Genomic DNA, 24,526 nt, shown 5'->3' on the forward strand with positions numbered 1-24,526 from the left:
TTACATATAAAAACAAAGGCAATTCCCTAATATTATCTCATATCCAATCAGTATTTAAATTTCTTCAGTTCCTTGCATCTGCTTGGTTATTTTTGATTGAGTATTGGACATTATATGTGAAAAATTATAGAGATCTTGTGATTTACATTTCCTTCTGGCAAGCTGCTTAGCCAGCTGGACTGCCATCCTAGAACACCTGATCCAATGAGGGCTTGTTTCTGGTTCACCCTTAGTCTAAAGATGTAACCCTCTGTGGTCCCAACTCAAAGCCTGGAATATTTTCTCTGTTTCTTCCTTATTGGCAAACCTCAAAGTCTGGATTTTGCCATCAGCCCCACGAGTCAGACAATATCACTGTTCAGCTTCTCATCCAAGACCACTGCTTCTGGAGATTGGCAGTTACTTTACGGGGGAGAGCTCCCCTTGCAACGCCTGGTTTAACCCTGTGGGCTCCCTTCCGCTCACAGACTTTGACCCTCCAGTTCTCCCTGACCTTGGTAGCTCTCTGATACTTTCAAAGGAAGGTTTTTATACTTTGTCAACTTTTCTGTTAGTTCTCAATGGGAATGTTGGTCCTGACCACCTAATCCAGTAATACCACACCAATTGTAAAAATCTTTTTTAATATATTGAGCACTCATTGTGTGCTAGTCTTGCACGTGAGAGGAAGGAAAGGATAGGCTGGTTTGTTTCAACTTGACCTTGGGCCTTTTGGTGGTCAATATGTCTAACACGTTGTATACACGTTATATTACAGATACTGAAATTAGCACAGCTGTGGGCTACACACCCTGCCTTCCCCAAGTAAGGACAAGATCTTACTTTGTGACTTATAAGTAATAGAATTAATTCATCTTGTAATGAGTAAAAGTGAGACAAAAATTAATTTTAAAAAATAGAGTCAGTCATTTAAAAAAGAAGAAAGAAGGAAGGAAAAGAAAAGGAAAGGACAGAAAATGGAAAAAAGGGAAAAGAAAAAGAAAAATGAAACAATTTAAGACCCTCTCAATATCTGCTGGAGACTGCGATGTCAGGTGTCATGTAGTGAAGTCAGACTGGAGTCAGTTATTTACACTTGACTGTGTGACAAGTACACTCTGACTATTTTCAAACACTTGTTCACATTGTGCTAGGCACTATTCTGAGCACTTTACAGATTGTAACTCATTTAATCCTCATAGCCAACACTTTAGGAAAGAACTACCATCAGTCCCATTTTTGAAGGGGAAATTGAGGCACTGGGAAGATAAGTAAGTTGCTGAAATTCACATCGTTGGTAGGTGGTAAAGCTGGGATTTAGCTCAGCCCACTTTGGCTCCAAACTCTGTTTATAATCACTCCGCTGTGCTATTTGTAATACAGGCAGGAAAGAATTGAATTTTCGAAAGGTTTATTTTTCCAGTTCTCAGAAGTTAACAGGAATATCCTATTTACTGTATGACTCAGTTTTTCTACACAGTTGAATAAAATAGCCTTTGTGCATTGTTGGTAGCATATGTAACTCATACAGATGCTTCAGAGCTGAATGAAAATAAGCAGCTTTTTTTGTCTTCCTCTTACCACTGTCACCCCCCTTGGCTATTCCTGGTACCCTCATGTATTGCAGCCCCTGACAGGAAGCATTTGGGATGAAATCTTTGAGAGCAGACTCTGAGTTCTTGACACTGACCCCTTTGTGCCACATGTTGGCCTTGGTCCTAGGCTAAAACCAGGGCTTGTCTGATGTCGCAGCTCTCCTGTGACATAAGTGAACATCACACTGTTGTTCACGATGGAGTGCGTTCATTCAGCCCAGTTAATTCCTCACGTTTCTTTCTCCTTCCTCCATTTTGGAGGCATTTACATCTCCTCAAGAAGTTAAGGTTGGAAAGTTTTCTGTTGCAAAATTGCAGTTCAACAGTGTGCCGTGGTGTTTCACAAGCCTGCTTCCGAGCAAGGGAAGCAACCCGCAGCGGCTTGTCGTGTGCTGCACGTTGTGCTTGCCGTTTGCCTGGCTTGTCCCTACGTCAGCCCTCACGGCTGTCTTGTTCCTGTTTTATAGATGATGGACCTAAAGCACAGAGAAGTTCAGCAACGTGCCTTTGGTCACTGGTCTTTCTGACTCCAAAACACAGGCCCCTTTTTCCTTACTATTCTGCCTTCTTCCCGGGGAAATGAGGGTTTTTTCTAGCTTATGCTGCCTAGCAAGGGCCGTTTCAGTTATCCTTGTAAATCGTATGTGACCTCCTCAAGGTCATCCTCACAGAAGTTAAACATAAACTTTTATGAACTGAGCAACTCTGTTTCCTTTTCTCAGGGGCTACGCCATCGCCAGCAGCAGTGACGACCGCATGAATGAGCCTCCAACGGCTCTTGGGCTCGTGCCTCACCAGGTTAGTGATTTGGAAATGAAATCACAGTTCTGGACCCGACCCCAGTGGCGCAGAGGGAGAGTATTTGGGGTCACTTTACCGTGCCATCATTGCCAGCCGACCTCTTTCCCACCCGACTTCTCCTCCCAGCATCCCTGGAATTTCAGTGGGAAATTTGTCTTTGTGACCACCTGGAAGGTGGCCCATTCTGCAGGATGGTGACTAGAAGAAATCCTGAACAAGCACCATTACCCAAAGTCTCGATACATTTAGCATGTTGACCGGGGGCCTCAGAAAGGAGATGGGCTTTGAAATTAAGCAGACAGCAGCTTCAGTCCCAGCCGTGCAGTTATTAAGATGGCCTTCCTTAGCCAAGTCACTAAACTTCTCTGAGCCCTAGCCGTCTTATCTATAAGTGGAGGCAAGAGTGGCAGCCTCAGCCGGCCTGCAGAGATTGGAGGTGAGGCGCAGAAGGGCTCGGCAGCACGGCCTGGGACGTCCCAGGCCTCGGCAGTGCTGCTGCCGCCGCTTCTGTGGCTGTTGTGTGTTGTTGTGATGGACTCCATAGCCATGGAGAAGCCCTTCTGGGCGTGCGGGGGAAGCCACTGGAAGTGTACAGTGTCACCAGAAAGTGGGGTGTCTTTTCAGAAGAGCAATCTGAAGCTTCAGAAGGAAGGTCCGTCCCACAGAGAGGGAAGAGAGAAGAAGGACTGGAAGGGAAGTTTTAAATTCATGGCGCTTCTTCACCAGTTTTTGTTACTAGGCTTTGGAGGTTTTTCTCGCTTTTTGGAAATCTTCCTCTAGGTTCCGTGCGTGTATTTCAGTCTGTAGCAGGAAGGCCGTCTCACGAGGGAAGTGGTGATGGAGCCCGGCAGGCCCGGCCAGGGTTGGTGAGGACAGACTCACAGACAGCGCAGAGGGCAGGGGACCCACGCAGGTCACGTTCGGCCCTTGCTGCCTCCCCACGCCTGCCCCTGCGTTTTCCGGTTGAGGATCCCCATCAGAAGAGGGGACATTACTTGGCCACAGTTGCAGATAGAGGGAGTGGGTACGCCGAAATCCAGACCTAAACTTGGCTCTCTGGCTGGGGCTCTTCTGCAGTTTTGCGGGTGGCAATGGCCCCAGCCCCGCCGTCCAGGGAGTTGGCATTGAATCGCTGCTCTGGGCTTCTTGCCCTGAGTTGCTGTCAGGGACCTGTGTTGGGTCACTTACCCTCCCTGAGCCGCGGTTTCCGTGTCAGAGAAGCAGGCGCTTTACCTTGTGTCCAGACCTGTCTCAGACAAGGCTTTGTAAACCACAGAACATGCAGATGTGACTTTCCCAGCCTGCCTCACTCAAGGTGGCATTTAGTTGACCTGAATGTGTCCTTTTCTCAGAGTTGTTTCCAGCAGGACCCAGCAGACCCCGTCATAAACCCCGTCACAGGGATGCGTCGTGCAGAGCCGACCTCTGCCCTGGGCGCTCTCATTTGAAACCTGGCCTTCTTCCCTTTTTGGTGTCTCCATCACTTTCTTCTGACCTTAAGATGTGCCCTCACCTCCTTTACAGATTTCCTACTGAGAAGGGCCTTGATTACATTCTCAGTCATGCCCCTGCACTGCTTCCTTCCTCAAGTCCTTTATGTTAAATCACTGCGGTTGCCAGTTCCCAGTGCTGAGGCCGGAGCATGGACCAGACTCTGCGGACAGTCCGGTGTCAGAGTGCATGTGCCCGTGTTTTCAAAGCACTATGGCAACTAATCCCTCTCCGTGTTATTCAGCCCCTTTGAGCCTTGCCATTGTCATTCACCCCCTCTTCTAATTCTTTCTCCTCCTTTTCAAGTGTCTGAGGGATTATTTTGGTTGTTGGCCATCTCTTCATTTGGCCTTTTCATAGGCTGAAGAATAGCACGGCCATATATGGGAAAAGCCGAGTGCATGCGTGTGATTACTTGCTTACATTATTTCAAGTTTCATGCCTTTATTTTTAGCTACTTTCTAAGAAAGATAGTGGAGAAAGAACTTTAAAATTAATCAAGGCTGTGTGGTCCCTATTTATAGGGTTTAAGTTTCTTTTTTTTTTTTCAAGTGGAGTAAGTCCATTTATGCAACTGTGTTTTGATTAGGAGAACATCGTTTCCACAAAAACACTGGGCTGTGTTGCAGTGCAGACTCAGCACTTCCCTCCTCCTCTTCCTGGCTCTCAGAGAGAAATGACTTCCTGCTGGAGAGGAACTCGGTAAACCCCTTTGTGTGCTTTGTATACAGAGAATGGCCAGTGACATTCCCCGGGCTCGTTTTTTCCTCAGTTCCCCAAAGGAAAGTGTTTATTAATTGGCCCCTGAAGAATGGGATGTGGTAGCAAAGTGACCATCTTTGGGCAGGGAATCACAAGGCCCCCCACCAGCAACTCAGTGTGTAATCTGGGGAAGGCTGCTTCCCTCAGCCTGTGCTCTTGGCACCTCCGCGCTCCGCGAGTCAGACCTGGAAGGCCTGGGGATTACTTAGTGTGTCTCTCCAGGGACCGCAGGCAGAATTTGGCCCATCCAGAGATTGGCCGAGAGCAGAAGGCTTGATTAGGTGCTGCAATTCAGTGATATTCAGCCTGGAAAAAAACCTCTTACTGAATTTGAAAACCGTGAAAACCCCATTTGAAGGTGAGAAAATAGGCTTATGGGTTTGTTCTTTTTTTAAAGTCTCTGACCGGATGTACCGGACGAGATTCTGTGAGCAGGCAGCAATAAGTAGAAGCCACTTCCTGTCTGTAAAGGGGTTGGTTTTGTAATTTAAGTTGTCATTTTAATCCATAAAATACACATAGTCACACAGATCATTAAGTATACAACTTGGATTATCACCAAGTGAACACCACTCGTGGACCCAGCACAAATCAAATCAAAACAGATCAAAATGAAGTGTGACCAGGCTTTCCCACAGCCCCCACCCCTGCCCTGCCAGGGCCCCCCCCCATGCGTCTTCCCATTACCATTGCCTCCTTCCCACACGGAGGCCAGCACCTCTTGATTCTGAACCCCTGGGGAGACTTTTCTCAAATTTTGAACTTTCTGTAAATGAAATAATACAGAACATGCTCTTTGGAGCCCGGCTTCTTTCATAGAATTTTTTCATTGTGAGTGTTGGTATCCTCTTACTCCCTCTGCTTCCCAGCAAGTGGGATCTTTTATTTGGGGCGGGTGGAGGGGGAGTTGTCTTTTCCTGGCTCCTGGGGTGGTGGCTGGGTTCCGTGAGGCCAGACCTCTTTTCTGGTTCTTTGGTAGGAGGCACCTACCAAAGGAGTTATAAAATGCCGAGGCCACGCCTGGTGTCTCCAGGAAGTTGGTGTGCAGGCAGCTGAGAGGTCCTGAATGTGACTGAAATCAGCCCCCGATGGAGCTGCTGCTCATTTGACTGGACATCCCTTGGAGAATGAAAAGCATCATGGCAGTTCAGTAGCTGTTTGAACACCTCAGTCACAAATATAGCAGTCCTGCTCTAACTGACTGTGGACCAGGCACTTCATGGATTTTTTTTTTCTGTCTTTGGACAAATGTACTCTTGGTCCTCAAGTACTGAAGAATAAACACCCTGGATGAATGGATGAATGGGCCCTTCCTAGGGGTTTGGACTTGCTAACCCCATGGTTCTCTTGGGCTCTTGAGTTCTTTCTCTTAGTTACTTTCAGGAAAGTAGAACAAAGCCCAAACTAGGGCAGGACCCCGGGAGGGGAAAACTTCAAGTGAGGCAGAAGCTGAGACGGAGCTGTGGTCTCCGGCTGCGCTGTGGCCTGTCTGCCCAGGCTGTGCCCCCAGATCCTCAGGCCCTTAGCTTTTAACAAGGTCTCTCCACCATGCTCGGAAGTGCTGTCTCAGTCTGCCTCTAGGGATGTGGACGGACTGACTGCTGAGGGACGAGGTTAAGAAAATGAGCAGTAAGAGCATGTTTCCTGAGGTGTAGCCCAAGAAAAGGAACCTCCTTCCCTCTCTGATTCTATACCCCTCAAATTGATGGCAGTGGAATTGGCCAGAAAAACAGACAGCCCTAATGTCTGCTGTCGCGCCGCTTCAGCTGTGACCTATTCGCCCTCCCTCTCTCCCTTCCTCCCTCCATCCCTTCAGCAGGTGATTCCAAACACTGACTCTGTGCCAAGCACCATTGGGTTCAGAGAGGTTAAGTGGGCCCCCCTCTCCTTGGCGTACAGAGTCGGGCATAAGTTACACACAGCGCCAGAGCTCCAAAGCGGCTCAGGGAGCATCTCTCGTCCCCAAAGGACTCAGGCCTAGTGTTGTCAGTTGCAGGATGTTCCTCGTGCTCCCAGGTTTTGCTCACCTAGTGAGGCTGTCCTGTTTGGGAGGGCCCATGTGGGAGGGAACCAGAGGCTCTGCGATCACACAGATCTGATGAGAGTCCCTGCTTTGCCTCTCAGTTTCATTTTCATTTACTCACTCATTAGCTCATTTGACAACAGGATTTGAGGCAGTTCTTGCCACTTGTCACTTTGTGACCTCTGGCAGGTTGCTGATCCTTTCTGAACTTCATGTTCTAAATTACTAAAATGGGCATAATAATACACTGTAAACAACTGGTATTCATGTACAGATTAAATTACATTTTCTAAGGACTAACACTGTTCTGGGCACTTGTAAATGTTGTTTTTCTCTTTCTCTTTCACTTTGAATTAAAATAGTCAAGTGGGAGCTTATCTGCCCTCCTAAAAAGAAAGTTACAAGGAATGTCGTAAAACTCTGGCAGCAGTGAGTGTGTAGGGACGAGCTGGAAGGGTTAGCTCCATTCTGCAGGATTTTCCTAAGGATCACGCTGGCTCACTTCCAGCTTGCTGTTTCTCCCTGTGGTGACTCCTGTTGGATGATGAGAGGTGGGTCACAGGTGGTAGCTGAAGCTGCTGTCTGAAACAAGGACCTCTGTGCTGTGCCTGGGGTTTTGCAATTGCTAAACGCTGTATTTTAGCATTGAATTTGGTTCAGACTCTTTTCAACATCCAAGAGCAATCCAGAGCTTGGACTTAGCTTTTATTTATGCAAATCCCAGGCTCTAGAAATACTGCTAGGCCAGCTGGAACCCGGTGTGAAGTTAAGGCTGCAGGTTCCAGGTGGTTGCAGTGGTGCCTTCTCAGGACGGCTCTTTGTTGCTGGTCACTGGGTCTCCACTTCCCATCGAGGCTTGGGGCTCGAGCTGCTTTCACTCAGCGTAGGTGTAAACACTACCAGGGGTGGCCCAGAATGGAAGGGACCCCTTTTTATTCCTGATCTCTTTATTTTGTAGCCAAATGGGCATAATTGACTGAAGATAATTTGATCTATTCAGACCCTGATAGTGGCTATCTTGATACTGAGTTCTTGGGTTTTGAGGGGTGTTTTGGCTTTAAAAAAAAAATTCCTTTGGTCTTTTCTTTCTTCCTTCCTTTATTTTTACCTTCTCCTTGCTTTTCAGCTTCCCCCACCCCCTTCTCCTTCTTTGGAGAGAAGGAACAGAACTCTGATCCCTGTCTTTGCCACTTGGTTGTTGTGTGAATCTTGTCACTTCCCTGAGCCTTGATTTATTTAAAAAATTTTTTTTATTCATTTATTTTGAGGGGTAGGTAATTAGGTTTATTTATTTATTTGGATGGAGGTCCTGGGGATTGAACCCAGGACCTCTTGCATGCTAAGTACACACACTACCACTGGGCTTCCTTCCCCCCAAGCCTCGATTTCTTTATCTAGAATATGGGGAAGGTCACAGGATAGTAGTCAGGCCAAAATGAGATGAGCATGTGAAAACACTCAAGAGAGCTAAACGCAGGATGGCACTTAGTAAATGTCGGTCCCCTCCCCAGTCCCCTAGGCCACCATTTCCACGTTCTGCCAGAACATGCCCTCCTGCACAGCTTCCCAGGTTAGGAGGGAGCAGCTGTTTACGTGGAAGGGAGAAGGGAGAGGAGAAAGCACGTTAGGGGAGACACAGGACACGGGAGAAGATGGGTGAGAAGGGAGCTTGGTGAGCTTGAGAACCTGAAAGGCAGCCAGTGTCCCTGTAAGAGAGGGAGGAGAGCCCAGTGTGGGAGGGGCACAGACCGGCTGGCTCGCCAGCCCACTGTAAAGGCTTGGACCTTCAACCAAGGGTGGAAAGCCACTGGGAAGTCACACGCTGAGATGTGACGTGGTGAGGTTTGGCTGCTGCATGGAGGCTAGACCAGAGGAGACGTTAGTGGATCTGGGTACAGAGATGGATTCAGTTAGCCTTTAAGTGGAAGACAGGCTAATCCAGGGGCGCCCACACCTGGTGTATCAGAGTCACCTCGGGAGCCATCCCAGAATACACATTGCTCAGCTCTGTTCCTGATCCACTGAAAGAGAACCTCCAGGGACGTGAGGCCTTTGAGAACAACAGCTTCAGTCTATAAAAATGGCTTCTTGATGGCATCCTAGGGGACAAAGTATGTAACCCGTCAAGCTAACACAGACCAGCTGCTGCTCTTTGAATTTTATGCTCCCAACACTAGTTCTCTTTGTGGAAGGGCCCTTGACGCCTAGCCCCCAGCAAACACCCAGCCATACAGGTGTTCCTGCTTTCGAGCCTTTGGATGCTGATTGGATATGCACAGGTGTGCCTCCTGAATTCTCGCAGGCCCGCCCACTGTCGTGCTGGGGCAGCCCAGAGGGAGGCCGGAGGAGCCTACATAGGTGCCTTTTGCGGCATCTCGCCGTATTTTGACCCGGCCTGGTGAGGGGAGCGTGCCCTGGCTTACTCGGCCCTTTGAGCCCAGCGCGCGTTCAGCCGCGTGCCCCGTTGCTGTTTGACGATGGGGATTTCATCTCAAGCTGCTTTTGCCCTTCGTGGGGCCTGGGGCTGAGGAGAGGGAAGAGGGCCAGGAAACCACAGGTAATTGTCCTCCTAAGTTCTGTCATTCCCTGCTGGGTTTTTTAAAATACTTCGGTAGTAGCAAAGATACACACATTGTAGGGCTGGTTTATACATAGAATTTTGTTTTTTTCCCTGGAAGGCTACACAGGAAACTGATGCTGGAGGTTTTTTTTTGAGGCAGAGGCATTGTGGGGCCATAGGGACCTCATGCTTTTCATTTTGTGTTTTCTGTAGTTTTGAAAATGTTAATAAGATTATAAACTGGTTTTTTTAGTTTCCTTTTTTGAGATATAGCTTATGTACAATCAAATGCACCCATTTTGAGTGTGTTTTTTTAAGTTAATTAATTTTGGTGGGAGGTAGTTAGGCTTGTTTATTTTTAGTGAAGGTACTGGGGGTTAAACCCAGGACCTCGTGCATGCTCAGCATGCACTCTACCACTGAGCTATATCCTCCCCCTTTGTGCATTTTAATGAATTTTGACAAGTATATATACTCGTGCATAACCACAGCCCCCACTAGCGAGCTCTAGAACATTCCCAGTCACTACCAAAATTGACTTCTGCCTTTTCCAGAGTAATATCCCTGTAAGCTGTGTGCAGTCCCCAGAGTTAGAAGATGGTACTTTGAGCACCGTCAAGAGGCCTTAGTTCCTAAGTGGATAGAGAAATCACTTTACAAAGCCTTGTCATTTAGATGTTAATTTAGATGTGGGCTACATTAGCTGGGTGTGGTGGTGCTATGTTTAGAAAATGTGGAAAGGAGGAGAGGCTTGCTAACTGCTTCCATCTGTTTTCTGACATCTAACGGGGGGGGGGTGTTGAGTGTATAGTGCAAACCACAGGAAGGTGTAAATGAGGATGGTAACTGAAAGCATCTTGTTCCAAACGCTTGCCCGATGAGAATCACCTGGGCACTGGTTAAACCTACAGACGCTCAGGCCTTACCCCAGATCTTTTGAATCAAGTTCTAGGGGAGTCTTCTGATCCAGCAAGTTTAGAAAAACACTGAATGAGCGAGCATATTGCTTCATATACTTTGCTCACTTGTAAGTAAGTAGGAAGGTGATGGTGAATTTTTCTCCACCCAAGCAAGGGACAAATCCTTATAACTTTCTTTGACTGTGAATTGGTGCCTGGCTTCTCTAATTAGGTGTGAATATATTTAGTAGGATTTTGCTTAGGGTACCTGGGTTTTAGATTGCTCTGGGATGTCTATACATATCTAAGGAAGGTGCTAAAATTTTAAGTAGCAACCTCTGCTCTTTAAACATTATGCATTTCTTGTAAGATTTTTAGGGAATGCAGAGCACATTGTGGGAGCTCAGTGCATTTGTAATGCGGGGGATTTAAACTGCTATTGATGGGAAGGGCTTCAGATTGCCTGGAAAATGTGAGTGGTGGCAAGATGGAATTTTTCTTGTGGTTTATTTAGAATGTGTTTTCTCTGTATAGCTGAGATATGAATAATTTGGTTGGTTTGGGGATGTTTGTTTTTTTCCTCATTTATTTCATAATTAATACTAAGTTATCTATTATGAGGAAATTACTGTGCTATGGGCAAATGCAGATAGTTCAACCTGTATCTTGCCCTCAAAAGCAAAAGAGAGAAAAAATAATATTTTAAGTAATTATGTTATGCAAGCTGATCCTAAAATTCATGTGGTAAGGAGAGGACTCAGAATAGCTAGAATAACCCTGAAAAAGAAGAACAAAGTTGGAAGAGTCACACTTCCCATTACTACAAAGCCACTGTAAGCAAGTCAGTGTAGTACGGTCATGAGGCTGGACACAGAGATCAGTGGAATAGAGCTGAGAGTCCAGAAGTGAACCCTTACATTTATGGTCACTTGATAGTTTGGTGGGGGAAGAAGAGCCTTCTCAGCAAAGCGTTAGGACAACGACTTGCACATGCAAAAGAATGAATTTGGACCCTCACCTCGCACCACATACAAAAATCAACTAAATGGGTCATAGACCTAAAAGTAAGAGCTAAAACTATTAAACTAGAGTAAAACATACTAGATCTTCATGACCTTGGGTGAGAAAAGGTTTGTTATATATGATGCCAAAAGGCCAGGCAACCAAAGGAAAAATAAATAGGACACCGACAATTAAAATGTCTGTGCTTCAAAGGACACGATCCAGAAAGTGAAGAGACAGCCCACAGAATGGGAGAAAATATTTGCAGAATCATATGTCTGATAGGAAACTTGTATTCGGAATATATGTAGAACACTTATGGTTCAACAATAAAAAGAAAAATAACCCAATTTAAAATTCGGTGAAGAATTTGAGTAGACGCTTCTCCAGGAAAGATACATGAATGGTCAAGAAGCACATGAAAAGTGCTCAACTCTATTAGTTGGAGAAATGCAGATCAAAACCGCAGTGAGACAGCACTTCACTGTCATTAGGACGACAATACTCAAAAACAGACAAGTGTTGACAAGGTCAGGAAATTGGAACCCTCACACTTTGCTGGCAGGAATGTAATATGGTGCAGTCACTCTGGTCCTCAAAGTGTTAAACATACAGTTACCATGTGACTCACTAATTCCACTCTATGTATATGGTGCTCAAAAGCAATGTTTATCAACTTAGTAATGGTAAACAAAATATGGTATATCCATATAATTATCATTTGGCAATAAAAATGAGTGAAGTACAGATACATGATACAATATGCTAAGTGAAGTAGCTAGTCATGTATGATTCTGTTTATATGAAATATGCAAATTAGGCAAATCAATAAAAATAGAAAGTAGATTACTGGTTGCCAGGGTCTGGGAAAAATGGAGAATGGGGACTAATTGCTGATGGCTTCTGAGTTTCTTTTTTGGGGTGATGAAAATGTTCTGAAATTAGATATTGGTGATGTTTACAAAATTCCATGAATATACTAAAAGCCACTGACATCATATACTCAAAAAAGATGATTTTTATGTTGCATGAATTTTATCCCAGTAAACCTGTTATTTTTTTAAAGAAGCGACTATTACACAAGGTATTTGAGTGATAAATACCAAAGAGAAGGATTTCATGTAATGAAGGCATTATCTCTAAGTCAAGTGGTGGGTGGATTATTTTTGGAAGGGAAGTTGTAGTTCAGCTTAGTAGTTGTATGAAGCCCGTGAGAAGATTCAGTGGAAGATGTAACTGGAAAGGCGTGATGTGCCCAGACTGGGGGCACCTTGAATACCAGTATAAGGAGTCCTCTTGCTGTTTTTGGTCAGCTCTAGGAAGTTGGTAAAAAGCGACACACCATATATATACAGTGGAATAGTACTCAGCCATAAAAAGAAATGAAGTATTATCATTTGCAACAACATGGGTGGACCTAGAGATTATCATACTAAGTGACGTAAGTCAGAGAAAGGCAAATCTCATATGATATCACTTACATGTAGAATCGAAAAAATAATGATACAAATGAACTTATTTACACGACAGAAACAGACTTCCAGACATAGGAAACAAGCTTATAGTTACCAAAGGGGAAAGGAGGCGAGGTGGAATAAATTAGAAGTTCAGATTAGCAGATACACACTACTATATATAAGCTAGGTAAACAACTAGGTCCTACTGTATAGCACAGGGAACGATATTCAGTATTTTGTAATAATCTGTAATGAGAAAGAATACATATATACACACATAGTATAATTGAATCACTTCCCTGTACACCAGAAACATCATAAATCAACTATACTACAATTTAAAAAAGGGGGGGTGGCACACATCAGAGCTGTATGAGGAAAATTAATCAACAGCAGAGTGTTGGATTCAGTGGAAGGGAGAGAGGTCACCTGGGGGATGCCTGTTAGGCATGTTAGGAGTCTGCTGGATCGGTTTGAGAAGAGGTATTCCTCTTTAGATTTCCTAAAACTGGAGTTACTTCGGTTGAGCTCTGAGCCTTCTGATAGCAACTTGGGGAATTTGAAAGGCCTTACACACACATACTGTTCTCCTTCATCCTGGGAAAATGAATCACCTTCCTGGTAAAGGGCTGTCTGGGGTCTAAACAATGGTACCGGGGCCCCTGCTTGGCTGCGCCGGTCACTCAGGCTCCTTTCTCTTGTTGCTCACCACCTGTGTTCTATGTTTGTATTTTCTCCTTCCTTCCTTCCTCTCCTTTTCTTCCCTTTCTGCTCCTGTCTGGATCTATTGTCTCCCTTCCTTTCAGCTTTACCTCCCCACCTCCAATTGTGAAACAGTTGAGCAGAGAAAATTACCAGTACTTCTTTGCACAACATAAAGAAAGCTTGACATTAGCTGTCTAAGAGAAAGGAGAATCAAGAAACCTTTTCGTGGTGGGGGTGGGGAGAGGGTGTTATAGCTCAGTGGTAGAGTGCATGCTTAGCATGTACAAGGTCCTGGGTTCCATCCCCCAGTACCTCTATTTAAAAAACAGAATCAAACAAACAAAAAAAAAAACAAACAAAAAAACAAACAAAAAAACCTCACCTGAAGGAACCTCTTCATGGAACATATATGGAGATCCTAACATGTATGCCATGTCAATGAACATTTTAATGGAAAATATGCTACATATGATGAAAATTTTTCTAGGCAAATTTAATGTAAAAGCCATTGAGGTCTGAGGAGTTTCACTGAGAATTCTGTCAGGCCCGTAACTTCCAGACCTCATGAGAATCTCAGCATGCCCATTTGTGACCCGTGGTTAAAGTCTTTTCTGCCACTTTGCCATCTCCTACTTGGATGCCCTGGGTAGCAAACTCAGGACCCTGACTGTGCCTCAAGTACTGTATTAAAAAATGGTCACCGTATTCCTGAGATATGGGAACTAAAAGACTGCCATGTTTTCGAAGGTTCACAATGAAGCCAGCTAACTTATCCCAACTAGCTAATTCATCATTTCTACTGGACACTTTTGATCTCGGATTACCTTGAAATTTCATAACGTACAGATGACAACATTTAAAAGATGTCTACAGGCTTGTCCTTTAAGGTTAGATTTCCCAGCGGTCAGTACGCAAATGCAGCTAGACTGTTAGTTGCAAGATCGGCTTAGTGGTGGGTGGAGGTGTCCACCCTCAGAAGGAAGCCTGTTTCTTTAAAGAGTTTGCCAAGTTTTGTTGGTTTTGTTTGGGGCAGGGTGGGGGTAGGAGGTGAGGGGGGAACGTTGTGGCAACAAGAATTGGCGGGGAGGGGCTCTTTTGCTCGTTCGAGTGAGGCCAAGTTGCTTTCCCCTCAAACTGAGCTTTCTCAGTGGGGTGGTTGTCAACATCAGGTAAATTAACTCATGAGAAGATTCACGGTGTTTGGCTTGTTACCGATGTTGAGTCCCGTGGAGACGTTAGAGATTTCACCGTACATATTTTTAGTAGTAACGTTTTAATGATGTAACAGTTCAGATCTCCCCGTTTGGTGTAAATGTGGTTCTAGAGGCATAGGGTCTGAATAAATTACTTAAATCATGGACTGTGAAACCTGGTTATAACCCAAGATCCTGTGAATGGAAGTCAGTTGTAGTTCAGAACTTGATACTCAAGGTGGCGCAGTTTCCCCATAAATTTGGTATGTTTTGCATTTTTATCCCTGCTCTGTTCCAAGTCAGGCAAGTGACTGGACATACATGTAGGACCATTTCTGCCTTCTGTAGCCTCCAGCCTTCTTGGCTTGTGAAGCCCCATCCCATATCATATCCTGAAAGGCCCACTTACCCTGTATTCACTGTAATGTGTATGACAGCGAGCTGTCATTATGAACTAGTTGACCTGTTACATTTTTGAAGACATTTATTTAAAACAATACTTTAGATTTCACAGCTTTCTTTGTATATTTTGGAGTCAATTTGTGCTTAGGTCTCAAATATGTGAAAAGCTTGTAGACTTGGTTCTTTATGGAATAAAGGACCTAATACATTCTTCCTCAAACTGACTACATCCATGTTGAACTTCATTTTTGTTAGTCATCTGTGTCAAGGCCACCGTATTAATTGTTTCTCACTTGTATTTCACAGGCGTGTCATTCTAGGCTTGATGTGAATTGTTTGTTTGTTTTTAGATCCGGGGATTCCTGTCACGGTTTGATAACGTCCTTCCTGTCAGCCTGGCGTTTGACAAGTGTACAGCTTGTTCTTCTAAAGTAAGTCATTCTATACTTGTGGGAACTTTTTTTTTTTTTAAAGGAGCCCTTCAGCCTCACCAGCCAGAGACCTGAAACCCAGAGGACTTTTTGTCAGGGAGGTGGGGTCTAAAAAACCAGAAAGGGGTTTCTTGTTTTCACTTACCTGTATTCATTCTCACAGAGAAACCAGCCTGAGGAAGTTTGGTTTATAGCGTACAGAGAGAGAGTGGGTTAGACGTTGTAGTTCTGTATCAGCCCTCGCATCACCATGTTTGGGGGCCTGAATTTGAACTGTATTGTCCTTCGTTCCTCCCCCAGAGGGCTCGTCCCTCTCACGGACCACCACAGAGCAATTTTTAAGTGTTACTCAGAGGACCAGGGTTGGGTGGGGTGCAGTCCTGGTGGTGTGTCTTTCGGAGATCAGCATAATGACAGAGACAAAGTAAACAGAGATTAGGGGGCTGGATGGGGAGCCAGTGAAAGGGCCAGTTCAGCTTTGATCTTTTCAGAGGCTCTAAAAATAGAGCTGGCATGTCCTCCTTTGTAATGGGAAATGGCTGATGTATCTCAAAACTGCAGTGATGGCGGCTCGTTTTTTAATAGGCTTTGGGGTGGTCTGAGTTATTTTTACACGTGTACCGTGTATGGTACCTGATTTCCTCTGGATGCCTCTTTAAGCCGTCTAACGCCCAGAGTTTAAACTGGTCTTTTAAAACTCATGGTTCTTGATAAGACTTTCAGGTTCAAGTGTTATGCAAAGTAGCATTGGGGTCATTAATCCCAAACTGCAGCCTCTCGGTTATAATCTGCGACTTCTTTGCTGTGTAGCCTACACGTGGCAGTCTGAGCGGGACTGAATTCTAGGGAAAGTCTCTCCACCGTGAAATGACAAGTTTCTTTGGAAACTTTACTCGGGTCTCACCTTCTGAGAAGCACAATCCCAAGCAGTTTCTCTAGAAAGTTAACTCACGTTTGACAAACAGTGTTGATGAGCTTGGTTAATTTTAGGTGCTGAAAAACTTGGAGTAATTTTTTTTCTTCAAAAGTAAACTCAGCTCCTGTTCTATCAGTAGGCCTCCCAAGTGTCTATTTTGAGATTCAAGGCTTACCATTTGTCAGCAGTTGCCCATAAGCTCATTCTTTCTGTGGGTTCTTTAAGGTGTCTGGTATCTGCTCGAGTCAAAGCCTCAAGAATGTCTGCTTGCACTTCTGTCTTCAGAAATGCAAGTTTTAGGATTGTATGCTCTTCAGTGGAGCAGGTTTGTTTTTTTTTTCTTTGAATGGCTGAGCTAATTGGTCCCAAAATAACTTGGCAGTGTTAATTTTCACATGAAATTCTTTGGCACAGGTGCCAGAGGTTTTTCTGTGGCTTCATGGAGATCTAGCTAGTCAATGAAATACAGATAATTGGGTTCTCTAAGTGAAACGCAAACACTCAATTTTTTTTCTGGTTCTATTTTTGATTAAATTAGACCTTGAGATACTGTTTATAGAAGGATCACAAGCAAACCAGCTAACTGAGGTCCCATATATTCTTTGAAAGAGAATAGCTGTGTGTTTTTCTTTTACACTTACTGTAAGCATTAAATTAAATACAGGTATCACTGTTTTGTTAGCAAAATTATTTCCTCTTGGTGGTCATTCTGAGAGTCCTGCTTTACATAAAGATGCTGGACGATTTAACACAAACTGACTTGGATTTTAACAGCTGTGCTTTCCCAGAGCGATCACTTTTCATGTGGTCTGGGTATTAAATTTCTTTTGTGCTGAAAAGGTTGCTTCATTGGTGCATGTGTTTCCTTACAGTAGAAACACAGCATTTATTTACTTGGCTAACTTATTTATTCGCTTAGAAGAATGTCGTTCTCTATTATCGGCAAGCCTAACATTAATACTTTGAAATGACAAATCCAATTACATTTTCATCTCTGTGCATGTGAATTTTTCTTAATGCATACTTAGCATAATATTTGTTATACTGAGTCATAGCATAGTTGTTACTGTTTCAAAAAGGTTCTTTGGGGCTAAAAATGACTTTTAAAAAATTCTCCTTTGACATCCATGAAGTAATTTTTTCCTTTGGTAGTTTTTCAGTATTTTGCTTTTTTTCCGTAGGACTAAGGCTGTATTTATACTTGTCTTGATTTAACCACAAGCACAGCAAGACTGGGGGAGGGAGGGAGTGAGAGGAAGCTGTGCTGAGTAATAACGCCTTTATTACTTTATTTATATAAATAGAAGATAGACTTTTTACGGGGCCTGAGGTGGGGAAGAATACAGGTCTCTGCTCCTATGACAGGGGAGGCTGACTCATGTACACGCAAGTCGTTCCTTATCCTGTTTGACTTTAGCTTGACATACAGCCAGGTGAATTGTTCCATCTTCCAGAAGAAACACTGAAGAATCTGGAGGATTCCCGGGTGGTGAGGAGTCACTTTCATTCCAGTTTCTGTTTATTGCCTTGCAAGACTTCCTAAAATGACAGTACCTGTCACTGGAATTTTAGACAACCACCGAAAAAACACCTGTCTGAAGCTGTATGAGTTGTTTTTTCAGTTTTAGAAAGGAATTCTGAGCCAAACGATTTGGTGGAGCTGCTACCAGAGGGAAGAGTATAATTCTGAAACCAATATTCTTGAAAGAACTTCTTCTTATACATTGAGTTGGTTTGTTACTAGTTTTTCACCGAAATAGTTCTGGGGAAGTCGGGGTACTTGGGAGGTCCCTTTCTGTTTTGTGTAAGTTCAAACTCACAAGCCGCAGGAACGGTACCGAGAACTGCTCTATACTCTTTGCTCAGATCCACCAGCTGTTCACGTTTTTCCCCGTTTGTGTGTGTGCTCTCCCTCCCCAGCCCCCTCCCCCCGCCTTCTCTTTTTCTTGACACTTTGAAAAGAAGTTGGAGACATTGTAGTTGTTTACAGCCAAGTACTTAAACGTCCATTTCCTAAGAAAAAGGATCTTCTCCTACCTAGGCACAACACACTTACCAAATTCAGGCAATTTAATGTTTGTGCAATACTGTTACCTAATACACAGTCTGTATTTCAGGTGTTGCTATCTGTACCAGTAATGTTCTTTGTAACTTCTCTTCTCCCAGACTGGGAATCCAAGTGCATTCAGTTGTCCTGTCTCTTTGGCTTCCCCGAATCAGGAAAAGCTCCTTAGCCTTTCTTTGCCTTTCTTAACTTCAGCATTTTGACATTTTGCCAGTTATTTTGTAGAATTTCCCTCGATTTGGATTTGTGTAACGTTTCCTTACGATTAGATTCAGGTTATGCATTTTTGGCAGGAGTACCAAAGAAATGGTGTGTCCTCATGTCAGGAGGCACACAATACATTTTATCCCCTTTGGTAATGTGAATTTCCCCCTTTCTGTACTTGTAACTGTCTTCCCAAACAGTAGGAAACCTGGCTCCCATTATCCTGGATGTATTTACCCGCTTGCTCAAGTCTAGAGTACACTGAAACTGGTTCTCAAATTGCCAGTCCATACTACTGCAGGTAGTAAACCTGTTAACTAGAGTTTGGTATTTGTGCGTGGTTCTTTTCCTCTAGGTAAAATTTACATACAGTGAAATGAATGAATCTTAAGAGAACAGTTCTGTCATCTTGACAAGGGTATGCACCCCTGTAACCTACATTTCAGTCAAGTCATAGGCTGTTTCCCTGACCCTAGAAGGTTCCCCACTGCTCCTTCCCCATATCAGGGGAAGGGAGCAGCATGTTGGATTTTGTGACCGTTCTCTTTCCCCGGAAGGAGTAAAACTAGGCACCTTCTGGAGTTTTACATAACAACAGCCTTGTTCCAGGGACCCAGAAGCTGATGGGGAAGCTTCCCTCAGATCTGCGAAGTTGGGCGCAGGGCTTTGCCCGCAGAAACTGCAGGCCGAGCATTTCTCTTGCTCTCCACCTTGGTGATGGTGCAGGAAGAGCATCTGGTATACAGAAGCAGGCCCCAGACTTGGTTTTCATCCCCTCTGGGACCCACCTAGTGTACAGATGGAGCAAGATGTGTGCCCAGAAACCTGATCTGCAGACTCTAACCAGCCATTAGCCACCCTGATAACACACTCATTCTGGTGTTTACTGTGCGTGGGTTCTTCTGCTGACGCGCTGTGATTAAACTTCCCAGAGTGACTTGTTACTAGCTTTTTATGTGCCTCTGTGTAGTGTGTCTTGAGGAGTGATGGGCAGAGGTGGTGTAAGGGCAGACGTCAGCCAGGATCGTCCTACAGAAACCATACTTTCCGTTTGCCTTTGTCATAGCGGCCTGCCCATTTATCTTTGGGTATAACCCCACCTTTCTTCTCTCATTTCTCTTTTCTTTGTGACTTAAGAGGCATGACATAGCAACATTAAACTCAGCTATTTAAACTCTTTCAAAGAAGACCCTCCATCCCAAAGCAGCCTGTGACTAGAAGTTCTGCAGATGCACTGTGGAGAGGCTAGAAGGACAAGTGGTAGATTTAGAAGGAAAAGTTAACCTCTTAACTGTAGGTCTGTTAGCTGACGTTCATTTATTCTACTGACATTTGAGCGCCTGCTGTGTGCGAGGGAGACAGGGATGATTAAAGCAGCCACTGCCCTCGGAGAGCACGGTCTGAAGAGTGACCTGTAAAGCAGCGGTGATCTCCCGAACGTTGTGATGTGCTCTGCATCAAGGGACATCCTCTTGCTATGGTCCCTGGTACCAGTTAACCTTGTAAGTGAGGAAGAGTGGGGAGGACCTTGGAGGGACTCCTAAGTTGATGTTAAAGGATGAGTGGGAATGTGTAGAAACACGTGGCAGAGAGGACAAGAGGAAGGTATGTCAGGCATGGGGAACCACATGTGTGAGAGCCGGAAGCAAGAAAGCATGGCACATCGATGAAGCTGTTCGGCGTTGCAGCTGTGCCAGAGCCTGGGACACCTAATTCCCTACAAGTTGTCCCCTGGTCTTGATGAGTGCCATTTCGATTTCAGCTGTTGTTGGACTCTGGCGTACTTGAGGCTGCTGTTTTGAATTTTACAATTTGTATAAAACTCTTTCTCACCTAAGACTAAGCTGAGGGGGTTTCTTGGCCTAAGCATCCAGCAGCTGCCTGGGGGTGGAGGGAGCGGGGCACAGAGGTGGGGGACAGGCAGGCGGTCCAGGGATTCTCAGGGTCCTGGCCCTGCGTCCCTTGCTGGCTGGCTGGGTGACCACGAGCACAGGGCTCCCAGCACCCCAACCCCCAGCCCCGCCTCTCTTTCTCCTTTTGTTAACTGAGTCAGTCGGATGAAATAAGCTCTGGCTCTCTGCTGACGCTTGAAGTTACTAGCTTTTATATTTCGTATCCTTAATTTTATTTAATTCTTCAGTCTACAAGCAATGTATTTTCATTGCAGAAAAATCTGAAAATGTATTTAAGGATAAAGAAGATAATCACCTATATTCCAGCTACTCAGATCGTTGTTAGGCATTGATGTCTACCCTTCTTGGCTTAAAAATATCTGTATTACATGGGTATGTGCAGATAATTTTTCTCTCTGGACATCCCTATTGTAAGTTTGAAATGAGCTTTAGAGAGAGGGATTTACGGTGCTCCATCAAGGATGCTCTCTGCTTCTTTGATTTGATAGGGTTTTAAATCTCAGTCATTTACAAGGACTGGCCAGAGCCCAATCGGAAGAGCTCTCCAAAGCTTGTGCCAGGAATTTTTGCATACAGCTTCTCAGTGGCAAATATTACTCAAAACTGGGATGCAGCCAGGTTTTCCTTCTCCTTTCCAAAAGGGACATAAATCTCTGGTTTGGAAAATGATGAGTAACCCCCAGGTTCTCTTTTTCTATCTCATTTACCCAGCGAGGCCTCAAGTCTTCTGTGTTAATGTGTGATGGATTCCATATGTATGGTTGTGTGGTGTAAACTGTATCCCACAGCTTGTCCTTAGCAACTAGTTTTTCCCCAATCTCCAGAACTGAGGAGGTGGAATATCCAGCCAGAGCCAGTGTGGAGTATTTAGCTACAAACCCTAACCTCAGAGCTCTTGGCTCTTCACCTCCTCGAAAAGCCTTGGACACTTCTCCCTTTGGTTCAGTTTCCTCATCCATAGAGTGGGGAAAATATTTTCTGTTTCCCAGGGAAATTGCAAGGGCTGACATGTATCCAGTTCCCTGTGGCCAAGTACCGAGGCCTTTGCCCACTCCTGGGACTGATGTTGACATCAGAAATGAGAGGAAAACAAAGGCCCCTGTGATTGCATTGGGTCTCCCGGGGTGTGTGGCACCATTTCTGGGCTCACTGTTTGTTCACAAGCAGGTACGGTGAAAGGCCTGATTGAAAGTCAAGGCTGCCTTGGCTTTGAGGGGCTGCGGAGACCTTCCATCGTGGTTCATGACAACCGCTGCTGCCAGAACCTTTTCTCTGACTGTGGAGAACTCCACCTTGCTGGTTGCTTCTGACCTGTGGTCTTCGGAGACCACCTCATCAGTAGTTAGTGTTTGTGCTGCTTACTCCTCTCCCTGTCACCTGAGGTCACAGAGACATGCCTCTCCTGTCTAAACACATTTTCTTCTTACAGGATCTCTGTTAGCATCCAGACCAGAAAGTGTGGGGCTCTGTTCTCCTTAGCTGGTTCCACTGGCTGCTTGGCCCAAGTGTAGTCTTCAGGTTATTGAAAATCTGGGTCCCTTTTAGTTTGGAATTAATCTCACTCACTTTTAGCCGTCCCTCTAAGTCCAACCCTTGACATAGTGGTTCTTAAATTTTTTGTTGGGGATTTCATTCAGACCGATGAAAGCGGCAAACCCTTCTCCCCTGAAGAGTGGAAGCCATGCACAGTTTTGCAGACAATCTCAGTGGCTTCATGAAGTCCCGGAAATATGCCTGTGGTTCCTAGGAAAGCACACCCTTGCTCTGAGTTTTTCTTCAGTACCTTTCCCATGCTCTCCTGGATGAGACGCTGGGGGATGCGGGTTGCAGCCAGCCCCAGCCCCACCATGACCTCTCTGTGTGGCTTTGGAAAGTAGCCCCCTCTTTGGGGACTCATTTTCCTCAGCTGTGGTGAAGGGAGATGCGTGGGCTGATCCACCACTGGGCTTTGTTTTATGGCTGAGACTTTGTGGTCTCTTGATCAGTTACTTGGTTTCTTTTGGTCCAGCCTCATCCACCGGAGGGTTGGAGGAGACACTGACCCTGCTCAGAGGTCCAAGAGTTAGTTCCCCCTACTCTACCGGTGCATTGATTTGACTTCTGATGGACAGAGAGCCCCAGCTGTCACCTGTTCATGTTCCTTCTTTCCTTCTCATCTATGTAATACATTTATCCTCTTCCTCCTCCCTCCAACCGTAATGCCTTTGGAAGGGAGGAAGGGAGGAAGGGAGGAACACGGGCGTAACTGCTGGTGCTTTGAACTCAGGGAGCCATCAGCTTGAATTAGGAAAGCTTTTATGGATGTACATGCTTGTACCTACGCAAGTTACATACAGTGTATATAACTGCTTAAATTGAATACTTAACACCCAAGCATATTTACATGAGTTTATTTTAATGACTGTTGTCATAGCAGTTTAATTCAACAAACATAGAGCTTCTGTTTCATGATGTATTTTTGGATGGTACAGAGGTCATTAAGACGGCCTCTGAAGTTTCTGATGATAACCGTCTGGACAAGATAGTAAAATTACACAGCACGGTTATATAGCTCAAGCATATCAACTTACTTAAACGTCTTTACCCAAGATATGTTCCTAAGCTCGGAAAGGATAATTAGTTCTTGCAAATGGTAGGAACTGATTAAATATGTTTTGAGTGGTGAGAAAAATTAATGAATGTTTCTGTAGGTAAATGAGCATCACAACAGGAAGAAAAAGGAAGGTACCTGGGCCCTCCAGGAGCTCAGTCTGGTAGGCAGCGAAGACTCGGTCGCAGACACCCTATGCCTCCTACTGTGGAGGCAAGGTTTATCATGAAGACATAGTGGTAGCTACTATTGAATGTTACATTTCAGTGCCCTGAGTATTTATTCAGCTGAGCTGCTTTCCCGCTTTTGCTATCTCACTTGCTTTAGTTGATGCTTTCGATGATTTGTTATTGTGTTGGAAGATCATTTCCAGAGTATATTAAAACACGGAGCCTTTGGGATTCATCAAAGATGACTTAACATTTTATGAAAGGACACATTCTGGCAGTGAGCACTCTGCAGGGTTTTGCTTGCTCTCCTGCAGGATTTTTTCAAATCTCCATTTTATTTTTTCTCAAAGGCCTTCCAATATCCTGTCCAGGTATTTCTAAAAGTACTTATCACAGTGGCCTTTCTTGCCATAGACGATATGAAAGAACTGTTTGAGAACATGCTATTCCCCAAGTTATTGTTGTAGCTTGTTTATATAACATCTTATGTGATGATAGTGTTAAATTCTAAAGTGTCTGGCCTTCCCTAGTTTTAAGTAATTCTTCCAACATAAAAGTTTTATTAAATTTTTTTTTCCTTAACAAGGAAGAAGGGACTACATGTTTCTGTTTTCTGGAATATCTAAGGGCTTGGCACACACCGCAGTTAGACATCTTAAATTTATAGCTGTCAGACCAAAACTGGGAAATTATCTTCTTTGTGGTCCTGACAAGGCTGCAAGTGTGCCAAAGGTGACCAGTCAGTGGGAGTACAGACAGCAAGTTGTGTAAGTTAAAGGGACCATCTTGACCCTGTGTGAGTGCACATCCAGCAGCGTTGTGAGGGGTGGCAGCGTCGCTGGGGTGATTGCCCATCTCCCACTGGGACTGCTTTGAAGGATACGCTGAATGGTCCTAAGGTCTGGGGTCAGAGCTGATCTGTCACCAGAGCTCCAAGCAGCCCAGGTGTCTTGGCAGTTGACTCTGGAGTTCCTGAAGCATTTGGATATTTTAAAGACACTTATCAGCACTCCACCTTGGAAGATAAATCCAAGCAAAAGTATATTTTTGTGTTGTTTGTCAAGGCGGAAGAGAAAATTTGGGTTTCTCTCAGTTCTCAGTCTTCACATTGACCTTTCCTTTGATGTCAACTTTTCCACGAAGGACCCTGAAGGGAGAGGATAACACAAGCGATTGAAGCAAGTGGCAGAGATTCAAGATTGTGTTAAAACCTCTCGTGTATCCCGAGCGCGGAGGAGTGTGCGGCGTGCGCTCCACGTGGCTCCTTCTTCAGGAAGGACGGTCACCACTGTGCCCATTTCCAGGTTTTGTCAGTTAAGTCTGACCTGACAAACGTGACTTCAGCCATAATGCAGGCGTCTTTAAGAA

General features: G+C 44.7%; 1 protein-coding gene across 4 annotated transcripts in view; it reads left to right on the forward strand.

The window, feature by feature from the left end:
- ATG7 (autophagy related 7) overlaps positions 1-24,526 on the forward strand; it is a 215,908-nt gene that overhangs the window by 64,176 nt on the left and 127,206 nt on the right. For all 4 annotated transcript variants that reach the window (XM_031686218.2, XM_031686219.2, XM_072941857.1 and 1 more), the window contains exons 16-17: positions 2,297-2,372; positions 15,220-15,300. In XM_031686218.2, coding sequence (XP_031542078.2) covers positions 2,297-2,372; positions 15,220-15,300 — 157 coding nt within the window. The remainder of the gene's footprint in view (positions 1-2,296; positions 2,373-15,219; positions 15,301-24,526) is intronic.

This window comes from Vicugna pacos, chromosome 17, assembly GCF_048564905.1.
Source record: "Vicugna pacos chromosome 17, VicPac4, whole genome shotgun sequence".
In the NCBI taxonomy this organism is placed as follows: Eukaryota; Metazoa; Chordata; class Mammalia; order Artiodactyla; family Camelidae; genus Vicugna; species Vicugna pacos.